The following is an 11,123-nucleotide window of genomic DNA, read 5'->3' on the forward strand; positions in this document are numbered from 1 at the left end:
CCACTGCTGCCACAGGCAGGGATTGCTGGCAATGACAGAAAAATGGAAATGGGGCTGTTGCCTACCAGTTTCCACTGCTCCTTCCCTGCCTTCAGTGACAGGTACCAGGTGTGCCTCTGTGCTGGGCCATGTGCCCATGGTGCCAGCAGCATAGCAGAGCAGGGTGGTGGCCAAGCAGGAAGTCCTGGGGACGCCCCCCGTGGCTCCGCACACCACTGTGACTAGCAGTTCCCTTTTTGGCAGGGATATAAAGGTGGTGTGGGCTGGGAGAGCCCAGCATAGCCCTGCACTGCAGGAGGCCAGGATGGGAATGCAGAGCGTGGCTGTGGCTTGTGGGGCACTGACTTTGTGCCTGGCACTCACCACTGCCACCAACCCCGGCTTCGTGGTGAGGATCACCCAGGCAGGCTTGGACTACGGTGGGTTCTGCTTCTCATTTCTCTCCTGACAGCTGTGCTGGTGGCAGATATGTGGAGCCAGGTACCCTGTGAGAAGTGCAGGGTCCCGGGGCGGGATGGGGGATCCTTGGCCATGGGTGCCCATGTGAGGAGCACAAGGACAGGGTGGGGAAATCCTTGGACAGGGGTGCCAATTGCACCATCAGCCAGGGCTTTCCTTGCTGCACCTGCCTGCCCCCCCATGCCACAGCTTGATGGAGCCCCTGCAGAGGGGCCCAGCCCTGTGGGGTGTCAGGGAGCTGCAGCCAGGCAGTGTGGGAGGCTGGCACAGCAGGAGGGTGCTGGTCCCACAGCACATCCAAGCCATGAGCCCTGGAGGAGGGAGCTGCAGAGGAGAGAGGAGTTGGGGAGTTTAGGGAGGGGCAGTGACAGAGATGGATGGGCCCCGTGCTGCTTTTATCGAGGCAGGCAGAGCCCGGCTCCAGCAGAGCACAGTTATGGATTGAAATACACTCTGTGAGAAACAGCTCATTTACCAGGCAGCTCTGCCAGCCGTGTGAGAGAGAACGTGACTCCCCTTCCCAGATGGAGGCTGGGGTGCAGCACCCACTGCTGCTCCCTGGGACATAAGCTCCATCCATCTTCACCTGCTGGCAATGAGCATGGAGCAGCCCAGTGCCTCCGACCTCCCACACACCTCACCTAGTTGGCAGCCTGGACAGTGAGGACTAGGACACCTCTCTCCTTTCTGCAGCCACCACCTAACCCTGGGGCTGCAAGCAGAGCACCAGGCAGCATTGCCTGGGTGCTCACAGTGCTCTGTACATGGAGGTTTACTTTAAATCCAACCTGGGAGGCAGCATCACCTGGATCTCTCATTTGATCCTTCTGCTGCATGCCCGGTGTGTGCTCCAGCCCCTGTAGCAGTGGTGGAGTGACGCTGTCCCTGTGTCCCTGCAGCCCAACAGCAGGCGATCGCGAGCCTGGAGAAGAAGCTGGCCCAGCTGAGGCTGCCAGATATCTCGGGGGACTCTCGTGTCTTGCGTGTGGGGAAGGTACACTATGAGCTCTCCAGGTGAGCCCTGCCAGAGGTGTCTGGAGCCACCCACTGCCCCCTGACCCAGGCAAGGGGCAGGAGGAGTGGGGAGGTTGGGGCCCCCGGAGCAGTGAGGACCATCCTGTCCCCTCCACAGATCCCTGACATGTTGGCCCTGTCCATCCTGCTTGCCCTCCTTCCATCCCTGATTTTCTCCCTCCCTCCCTAGCTTTGTGTTTGGGAGTGTGGAACCACTGTAACATGACTTTCCTTTTTATTTGTCTATTTTTAGGTTGCGCCTTCGTGATTTCCACTTGCCGTACTCCCGGATTACCCCAATCTCCAACAAGGGCCTGCAGGTCTCCATCTCCAACGCCTTTGCCGAGCTGGACGGGGACTGGCGGGTGAAGTTTCTCTTTATGTGAGTGGCCAGCTCTTCCTCTCCCTATTCAGGCACCCATTCTGTGTCTCCCACCCTGGAATTGGACAGGTTTTTTCTCCTCTCCCTCTCCCTTGTGCTTTGGGCTGTCACTTTGCTCCCCCTGGTATGATGGATAAAACAGGCTGGGAGGCAGAAACAAGGCATGTGAAAGGAGAGCTATACATGAATCTTCAGGTCTCTCTTCCACCACCCCTCCTTGCTCTCTCACTCCTCTCTGTGTAAAAGTTATCTGTCCTAGTTTATGTGCCAGTGAAATTTGGTTCCCCTGAATTTAAACATTTTCTCAATCTTCACTGGATGCACCATAAAAGGGGGCGACTGATCCAGATTGATGCATCCTCAAGTAGATTTGAGGTCTCTTCACCAGGCCTTGGCATTTACAAACTTCCCTTTCTCATCCCCCTCCACCAGCAGCCGGGACCATGGATCTTTTGACCTGAAGGTGGAAAATATCTACATCAAAATTCTCCTGAGGCTGGGCAGTGACACCTCTGGGAAGCCCACCATCAGCACCCCGGACTGCAGTGCCCACATCTCCAAAGTCCGGGTGCTCTTTTCGGGCAAGCTTGGGTATGTGACTTTACTGGAAGGTGTGAAAACACTGTGTGTTAGCCCACCTGCCATGGGAATGTGGTTCTGCCATTGGAACGTGGCCCTTGTGTGAGGAGTATGTTGTTTGCAAATCTGATGTTGCCTGGTCTTAAATCTGGCCTGAATTTCTCCTGCTGTGGCTGCACATTTAAGGGGGTTGGTGGGGTTTACCAGTGAGTCTGTTTTCAAATGTAAACCCTGAGACAAAGCCAGATGCCCAATTGGTGTGGGAGTGATGTTCCCAGGGACTTGCCATCTCTAGGCTCTCCCTTTCCTGGCCACATCCTTCTGCAGTACGGATCTGAGCTAGACAGGGCTTCTCTCTGTGTTTCTCTGCAGGTGGCTTTACAACCTGTTCCACAGTGTTATTGAGTCCAGGTTGCGAAAGATTTTGGAAAACAAGGTATGTGAGCAGTGGAGGGCAGGGCCCTGGGTTTTCTGGTGGTCTTTAACCCTCACTTGTGGCTGATGTGCTGGAAGGATCAGAGGCAGGGATATCAGAGGTAGGCATGGAACTACAGCCAGAGCACATGGCTGTATTGCCAATTCAATAAAATCAAAGGAATGGGCGTCGCAGGCTCCATAGGATGGATTGACTCAGGCTGAATTTGAAACCTGGAGACTTTGCCAAAGCCCAGCATAACTGGTTCCTAATTAACAAAGACTTTTCTTTCCATGTGGTCAGTTAATTAGATCTTATGTCTCAGCCAAATTCATTGTAACCTGATCAGAGCTGTCCTTTAACCAGCCATATTCTGGAGGGCTTTGGGGAGCACTTGGGGGGAAATTCTCATTCCTGGATTTCAGACATTTGGTGTTTTGTTTTACTGAGGGGGGTCAGGGAGCTCTGGTACTGCTGACTACTACAGACACTGACGTGCAGGAGACCTGCAACAAGACATGGAAACAAGCTGTTAGCAATAATTACTACAAGGATAACTGGCATGAGTTACAGCCTCTCTGGATGTGAACCTTGCTTGGGAAGGAGGCAGTTGGAGAACAGGCAAATCCCATTCCTGCAGCAGATCCCATCCTGCCCAGGCACTATTCCCAATTCCATGCAACACCGTTCCCTAGTCCCCTGGGGTCTGTGGCAGCAGATGGTCTGGCAGCAGGAGCAACACCAGGGCTCAGAGGCCTTTTCTGCTCTTTTGTCACCTGGAAGGAGGACAGCTCTGGGACTGCAAAGGGACCCCACTGCCCTCTACTCCTCCTCCAAACTCCCTCTGTCCCACACACATTCTTCATTGTCTTTGTGGAGTCATGGTGTGAGGGGCAGGAGAGGGCAGGAGCAGGGACTGAGCTGCACCCTGGGCACAGCTGGGCCTCAGCCCAGGCCAGGCAGCCTGTGTCTGCCTCCTGCTGTTGCTGCAATGCTTGGGCAGTCCCAGTACCTCCAGTTCTGGGACTCCACTCACAGGGAGATCCCCGTCACAGGGAAATCAGGTCACAGGGAAATGCGGGTCATGGGGAAATCCCGGTCACTGGGACTGCATTCTTCTGCCTGCAGCGACATCCTCACAGGCAGCAATGGAGCATTTCCAGCACAGACAGAAAAATATCACTGGGGACAGGGAAGAGCTGCAACCTGCTGTCACTAAGGCCATGCCCAAAGCTGTGTTGCCTCCTCCTCCTCATCTCTGTCAGTGTGGTCGCTGCCGCTCTGCAGCGCTGCATCTCACCATCAGCTCTGTGGGCAGCATGCCCAGTCAGACAGATGACAGACAGATCCTGCCCGTGGTTCCTGTGATGTTACAGTGAAAACATAGAGAAGAGCTTGTGAAGATTTCCTCAGCCATCTGCAGGGCAGTGCCCTGCAGTAAATTTCCCAGGGTAGTGATAAGCCTGCAATAAAATCCCCACAAATGCCAGGGCTTCACTTGCGGATGGCAGAGGCAGAGGGATGCACTCTCCTGTCTTGGCACACAGAGCTGTAGGAGCTCAGCAAAGCTCAGCTTCAGAGCAGTCAGTGCTCCAGCCACTGCGGGTGGGTTAATCCTCTCTGTTGCTCCTTCTCGGCCACACCCTGGCTGCTCAGCACGGTTCATTCCTGCATGGGCCACATGAGATTCCCCTTCCAAGGGTCTCCCCAGAGCTGAACTGGGCCGAGGGGAAATTGCTGCAAGCAGATGCTTGTAGGTATAAACCCGTCTTGTGTCTTGGACACTTAATGTGCTTCCTGATGAATGGAGGCAATCATCCCTGTGCTTATTTACTTAAACAGTCTTTGTCATGGAGCTGGGAGTGTGGCTGTGACCCGGCTGCCCCTGCTCAGCTCTGTGGCATTTCTGTCCCACAGGTGTGTGACAAAGTGGCCATGTCTGTGTACAATGAGCTCCAGACGTACATTCGGACACTGCCAGGTACTGGGGGGATATATGTGGATTTAGGAGCAGTTCTTCCTAGTTTACCCAGCCCTGAAGAATGTTTTACTTTGTGTCTGCTCCCCATGTCCTGGTGTTAAGGCATCCAAGCTGGGAGCTGGAGAGCACATTCTTAGCAGACAACATCACTGTGTGTCCTGTCTGGCTGTGGAAATTACTTCAGGATTTGTGCCCATAGACTTGGGGGGCTCGGGCTGCTTTAGCTGGGGGACCCTGGCCACTCCTCAGGTCAAGGAGATGGTTTACATTGCTGAGAAATATTGAGGAGGAAAATTATTTATTCCCTTCTAAAGAGAAGCAATCAGAGGAGAAATCGGTAGTGAGTTGAAGCACCAGGAAGCCATCTCCATACTCATCTCTCTTCCTTGTGTTTGCAGTCACAGCCAGGATAGATAACAAGATTGGGATTGATTATTCCTTGGTGGCACCCCCAAGAGCTACAACCAAGTCCCTGGATGCAGACCTGAAGGTGAGAGGCAGCCCTGGGAACCCTTGATTTGGCCAATGCCATTGCCAAAGGCAGGTGACAGCCAAGGTTTTGGTACCTGCTGCAAATGCTGTTTGCCAGCCTGAGTCAGCAGCTGAGCCCCACTGCTGTTTGCAGCCCTACTCCATGTCTCTCCCTCCTCCCAGGGTGAATTCTACTCCCTGGCCCACCGTTCCCCCGTGCCCTTCTCACCGCTGCCACTGGCCTTCACCTCGGATCACGAGCGCATGGTTTACTTTGGAGCCTCCAGCTACTTCTTCAGCACAGCGGGCATTGCCTACCACAAGGCTGGGGCACTGGTCTTTGAAATCACAGAGGCCATGGTGAGTGGCACGAGTGGCACAGGGCAGGGAAAGAGGTTCCATTTGCTGAGGAGCTCTGGGAGCAGCCAGCAATCCTGGAGAAGCCCCAGTGAGAGAGCTGGGGGGTGTGGGATGGGGCTGTCAGATATGGCAGCATGTGGGGATGCCATGGGCTCCTCTGTGCCCCATTGCCCCAGTGTGACAATCCTCTCCCTGCAGATCCCAAAGGATGTAGAATTCAAGTTGAACACCTCTGTCTTCTCAGCCTTCATTCCCCAGGTGAGCAATCTGGCCCTGCCTGCCCAGAGCTCCTGCACACACAGGCTTTGCTCTGTGCCAGATGTTCTCCCCTCAGGACTGGGGGCTTGTGCCATCATTCCCATCCTCTCCCATCTCCCATACAGCTGGAGGAGAAGTATCCAAACATGCCAATGAAGTTCAGGGTGTCCACTCCCACTGCTCCATTCTTGACTGTTGGAGAAGGAGGAATCTCATTCCAGCCCATTGTGGATGTCCAGGCTTATGCCATCTTTCCCAACTCCAGCCTAGCTCCTCTCTTCCTCCTCAGCCTGGTGAGTTCAGACAGGGCCTGTGGTGATGGTGTAGAAGGGATTTTGAGCTGTGTCCTGTCCTGTTGCCCAGATCCTGCCAGGGGATCTGCCAGGTGCTGTCCAGGCACAGTGAGGGTGTCCCCAAGTGAACAATTCCTGAGCTGACAAATGCCAGGTTTAATGCTGGATGCAGACATGCCCCTGGATGGGCAGTGGTGTGTTTCAGCTGGTCAGAGCCGTTCCCCTGGTGTCTGCTTTGGGCTGAGGTGGGGTGGACACTGCCAGAGCTCTGTGCTCTCTCCCCAGACAGGGAACGTGTCCGCTGTCATCAACGTGAGATCCGGCCGCATAATTGGGAGCCTGGATGTGGGCAGGTACAGAGGGCAGCAGCCACTGCCTGGGCAGGGGGTGGCTGGGGGTCTTTCTGTTTTGGGTGCCCAGGGCCAGAGAGGGGATGGGAAGGTGCCTGGGATGTGGACTTGCTGTGGAGGGAAGGAATGAGCTGGGGCTGGAGGGAGTGGGATCTGCAGGGCCATGGATGGGTGGAATCGCTCCCTCCCTGGGCACATCCTCCACAGCACCACTTCTGTCCCTGTGCAGGATCAGGCTCTCTCTGAAGGATTCAGCTGTTGGCACTTTCCAGGTAAGCTCTCCTTGACCACAAGCAGAGCCCCCAGCATGGAGCTGGCGGCCTGCTGGGGGGCCAGGACAGAGAGTCATTCCCCGCTGCCTCCCAACATGGGACCCCATACTGACCCTGCAGCCACCTCCTGCCTCAGCCTGCAAGGCTGGGAAAGGATGTGGAGCCTGATCCATTGCTGCTCTCACCCCAAACATTTCCCACACTGCCACAGGGAACAGACAAAACTGCTGCCAAAGTGTGTGCCAATTCCACTCTTTATCTCCTTTTTCTAATTATGCTTGAGTACCTGCATGTCTCCTGTCCTGCAGACTAAAGCTTTTCCTCCCTCTCTCCCCACTCCCCAGGTACGAATGATGCAGTCCTTAATAAACATCCTGACTTCCAATATGCTCCTCCCACGTCTCAATGGTGAGAACCTAATGAGGGGAATGGGCTTGCTGGAGCACCCTCCACTCAGGTTGCTCCATCCAAGGGGTCCCAGCTCACTAATTAAATCCTCCTTGCCAAGGCTGATGCAGGGCAAAGTGCGTGCAGGAGGTGGCAGTGGAGTGGAGGGAGCCTCTTGCTGCTCTGACAGGCTCCCAGCAGCAAACGCAATGGAAAATATGAGCCCTGTGCAGATCCTAATGCTTTCCAGACCCTCTCCCCAAATCCCTGCATCTCCTGCCTCGCCAGCAGCTCAGACCAGAGTGGGGCTGGGGGCAGGAGTGCCCAAGGGGGCTGTCCTGGCACAACAGGCAGCCCTTCTGTGGAGCTTGGCAGGAGTTTCCTCTGCCTGCCCCAGGAGCAGTGGAGGAGAGGAAAGGGCTGGGGGAAGGAGGGGGCCACCTTCTCTGAGTGCTCTGTGCTCCCTTGACTCCCATTGCCATCCCAATGCAGACACATGTGTTGTCTTTTGCAGCCCGCTTAGATGAGGGTTTCCCCCTGCCACTTCTGGACAGAATTCAGCTCTCCAATATCCTTGTGAGGTTCCACCAGGTGAGTGAGAGGGAGCAGCTGGCCCCAGCTGGGCCCCATCCTGCTGCCTACAAAGCCCTGCTGACCAGCACAGCCTTCAAATCCAGTTCCTCCAGCCCTGCTGGAAAGTGATGAAAGGGAAGGTGCTCTTCACTGAGATCCCAATGGCCCAGCAGCAAACCAGAGCACATATCCCAATCCATTCTGCCTTCAGGGGTGTGCTGGGTACTGGGCAGTGCAGCTGCCAGGGCCCGTAGCAGCCCAGCACTTTCTCTCTTTCTCCCAGAATTTCCTACTGCTTGGAGCAGACGTTCGCTTCCAGCCCCGGCGATGAAGATGAGGCAATGAGAGCCCTTCAGCAGTAAATCTGCTCCATTCACCACTTTGCCCTTCCCTGCCTGAGCCAAAGACCACCAGTCCTGCCACTGTCCTGCACTGCTGCCTTGGCCTGCACCCTCCATCCTCCTGCTGGGGCCTCACCTGGTGCTACCATGAGCTGGGGGTCCCCTGCCCTGGGCCACCCCCTTCCCTCCTCCCTCTGAGCAGCAATAAAGGTGTTGGTGCTGGGGCTCTGCTCTTGGTGTCACTGTCTGCACCTTGGGCCACACAGGACCAGATGGGAGCTGGATTGGGACCATTTGCTTTGGCTGTTTCCATGGCCATGGCGAGGCACCATGGAACACCTGTGTCCTGCTGTCCTGTGCCTTCACTCCAGCCTTGGGGCAGAGTGGTTGGAAAAAGCACAGTGGAAAAGGCCCTGGGGGTGCTGTCAATAGCAGCTGAACATGAGCACCAGGTGGCCAAAAAGGCCAGGGGCGTCCTGGCCTGTATCAGCCATAGTGGGGAAACAGGACTAGGGAAGGGCTTGTGTTGTGTCCACTTCTGGGTCCCTCACTTCAGGAAGGACATGGAGGTGCTGGATCATGTCCAGAGAAGGGCAATGGAACCAGGGGAGATTCTGGAGCACCAAAGAGGCTGAGGGGGCTCAGCCTGGAAGAAGGGAGGCTCTGGGGCAACCTTCTCACCCTCACGACTCCCTGACAGGAGGGAACAGCCATGTGGGGGTCAGGCTCTGCTCCCAGGGAACAGGGACAGGATAAGAGGACACGGTCTTAAGCAGCATCAGGGGACTTTTATGTTGAATATTAGGAAAAATTCCTTCACATTAAGGGTCATTAAACCTTGGAATGGGCAGCCCAGGGAGGTGGTGGAGTCCCCGTCCCTGGAGGTGTTTAAGGGAAGACTGGACATGGCACTCAGTGCCCTGGTTTAGCTGAAATGGTGCTTCTGGGTCACAGGCTGAACTCGATGACCTCGGAGTTCTTTTCTAACCAAATGAATTCTGTGATTTTGTGATTCCCACGGCGGCACCGCCCAGCAGCAGAGCAGGCCCGGAATGGCGGCCGGGCGGAATGCGGCGCCGAGGGGCGAAGGTGGCGGCGGGGCCTCCCCATCCCTGGCCGGGCGCTTGGTCCCGAGAGCGTCCCTCTGTGCTGTGGCCAATACACTTTTTGTCCCCAAGAGCTTAGTCCCTAAAGTGTTTCTGCAGGGCAGATGCTCTCAGGCAAGCAAAGTGATACCAGATAAGACAGAGCCAAGACATAATCTGCACACCACAAACGCACTCTCACGTGCCATTAGATTCCCTGCTTTAGCTGAATTCTCCTGACAGAGCCCTTGGGGTGCTCAGGCTGGGGCTCAGAGCAGGAGCAGCAGCTGCAATAGCCCGTTGTGCTGGCTCCCCAGGGAGAAGGCAGAGCAGGCCATCTGGAACCGTCTGCAGCACCTCAAGGCGCTGAAGGCCCGGCGGCCCCAGGCTCAAGCTCCGCTCCGCGTCGGGATCCTGGGTACAGCCGGGCTGCATGGCCTGAGTCCCGCTGGCAGCAGCCCCCTTGGCCTGGGGTGAAAGCAGCTGGATCCTTTGCTGGCAGGATGCATGGCCGAGAGACTTGAGGAAGGGATTCTGCACAGGGAGAAGCTGGCTGATGTCGTGGCAGGCCCTGATGCCTACCGTGACCTCTCGGTGCTGAAGTTCATGTTGGTCTAGGGATAACCCCAGTTGCCACTGGTTCTGACCGCTGCCCAGTCCTATGGGTGACAAGGAACTTGTCGTGTCCGGAAATGGGTAAGGGGGTTTTTAGTTTGGGCTGAAAACTTCTCTTTCCATGTTCTCTTGAACCCCAGACAGTCTGCTCTCACTTTTCCTCTGTGTCCATGGGTTTTTCATCATGGTTCCCCAGCCCACACAGACCTGCCAGTGTGAGGCTGGAGAGCAGCAGCAGTCCTGCCTCTGGCACTGGTACAAGCTGCCCGGGGAATTCCCAGGCTGGTAATGGCACCAGGGAACACAGATGTGTCCGGATTTCCTTGCAGATGGCAAACGAGCAGGTTATGGCACCACAGAACAAAGATGTATTCAGATTTTCTTGCAGATGGCAAATGTGCCTGCACTGTTCAGAGCCCAAAGAGCAAACCCCAGGCTGGTCCCTGAAGTACTTGGTATCCCCACCATATGGCTACAGGGGTGGCTTGAGCCATGGCACACAAGAGAGATGTGGAAAGAGCTGGGACAGGATGAGGAACTGCCCATATGTGCTGAGGAGCGTGTGGGGCCAGAGGGACTTCTGACCTGGGGAGCAGGGGTGGCTATGGACAGTGGAGAGAGGGGTGTTGACCTGCAGTCCTGGGCAAAGGACAGCAGCAGCACAGGACTCCTGCAAGTGCCTGTCCTCCTGGGCTCCTGGTTCCCATGTGACCACTCCCATTCCCTCTCCAGCAGCCTGGGGGAGCCAGCCTTTCCCCGGTGGAGCAGACCCCACACTCCCAGAAGAGGCAGAGCAGCTCAGCAGGAGAAACCTTTACCTGTCCAAAGGGTTGGGGCCAGCAGGGCAGGATTTCATGTTCCATTCCCTCTGTCACCACTTGCAGGAAGCACTACCGGGACCGGTACATATGTTGAGCTTTAGATGTGGTTTTGGCTGCTCCTTGCCAAACACAGCAGTGTTTGGTCAGAGTTCGGCTCTTTGAAGGCTTGTTTTTCAGTTCAACTTCAAAATTTACTCAAAGCCTGGGGGAAGACTTCCTGGTTTTGTGTCCCCTCTATGCCATTCCTTATACAGTTTCATTTCTCCTTATGGAAGAGTTCTGCTTCCTCCGTGCTCTTCCTGAACATCTTAAATGTTGTTTTGTCATGGCCCTTCAGTGAGATGGGATTGTCACCATGGCAGGTTTGGGATCTCCTGCTCTGAACTGAGAAAGATCCGGATAAGAGCTGATGATGGGTGACAGGAAGGGTCACAATGCCAAGGAGGTTGTGAGTGGGGATTTGGTTT

General features: G+C 55.6%; 1 protein-coding gene across 2 annotated transcripts; it reads left to right on the forward strand.

Annotated features, from left to right (window-relative positions):
* The first annotated feature begins 260 nt into the window (after positions 1–260).
* Positions 261–8,359, forward strand: LOC102067670 (bactericidal permeability-increasing protein). Of its 2 annotated transcripts, none has more exons than XM_074553589.1 (15): positions 261–419; positions 1,359–1,473; positions 1,727–1,855; positions 2,288–2,446; positions 2,807–2,870; positions 4,767–4,830; positions 5,229–5,320; positions 5,485–5,661; positions 5,860–5,919; positions 6,045–6,212; positions 6,498–6,565; positions 6,792–6,834; positions 7,179–7,242; positions 7,736–7,812; positions 8,078–8,359. In XM_074553589.1, the coding sequence occupies exons 1-15, from the start codon at positions 305–307 to the stop codon at positions 8,123–8,125; spliced, it is 1,443 nt and encodes a 480-aa protein (XP_074409690.1). In that variant the 5' UTR covers positions 261–304; the 3' UTR covers positions 8,126–8,359. The 2 variants fall into 2 exon arrangements, with proteins under 2 accessions (XP_074409690.1, XP_074409691.1); XM_074553590.1 differs by having other exon boundaries at positions 2,291–2,446.
* Positions 8,360–11,123: the final 2,764 nt, after the last annotated feature.

The sequence above is a fragment of the Zonotrichia albicollis genome, chromosome 17, assembly GCF_047830755.1.
Source record: "Zonotrichia albicollis isolate bZonAlb1 chromosome 17, bZonAlb1.hap1, whole genome shotgun sequence".
NCBI classification, from domain to species: domain Eukaryota; kingdom Metazoa; phylum Chordata; class Aves; order Passeriformes; family Passerellidae; genus Zonotrichia; species Zonotrichia albicollis.

Excerpts from the sequence above, each read along its gene's own strand:
- LOC102067670 (XM_074553589.1), top strand. The coding sequence starts at position 305 with ATGGGAATGCAGAGCGTGGCTGTGGCTTGTGGGGCACTGACTTTGTGC. Across the intron at positions 5,321-5,484 it reads CCCTGGATGCAGACCTGAAG|GGTGAATTCTACTCCCTGGC; the intron begins GTGAGAGGCAGC and ends CCCTCCTCCCAG. Across the intron at positions 6,835-7,178 it reads CAGCTGTTGGCACTTTCCAG|GTACGAATGATGCAGTCCTT; the intron begins GTAAGCTCTCCT and ends CCCACTCCCCAG.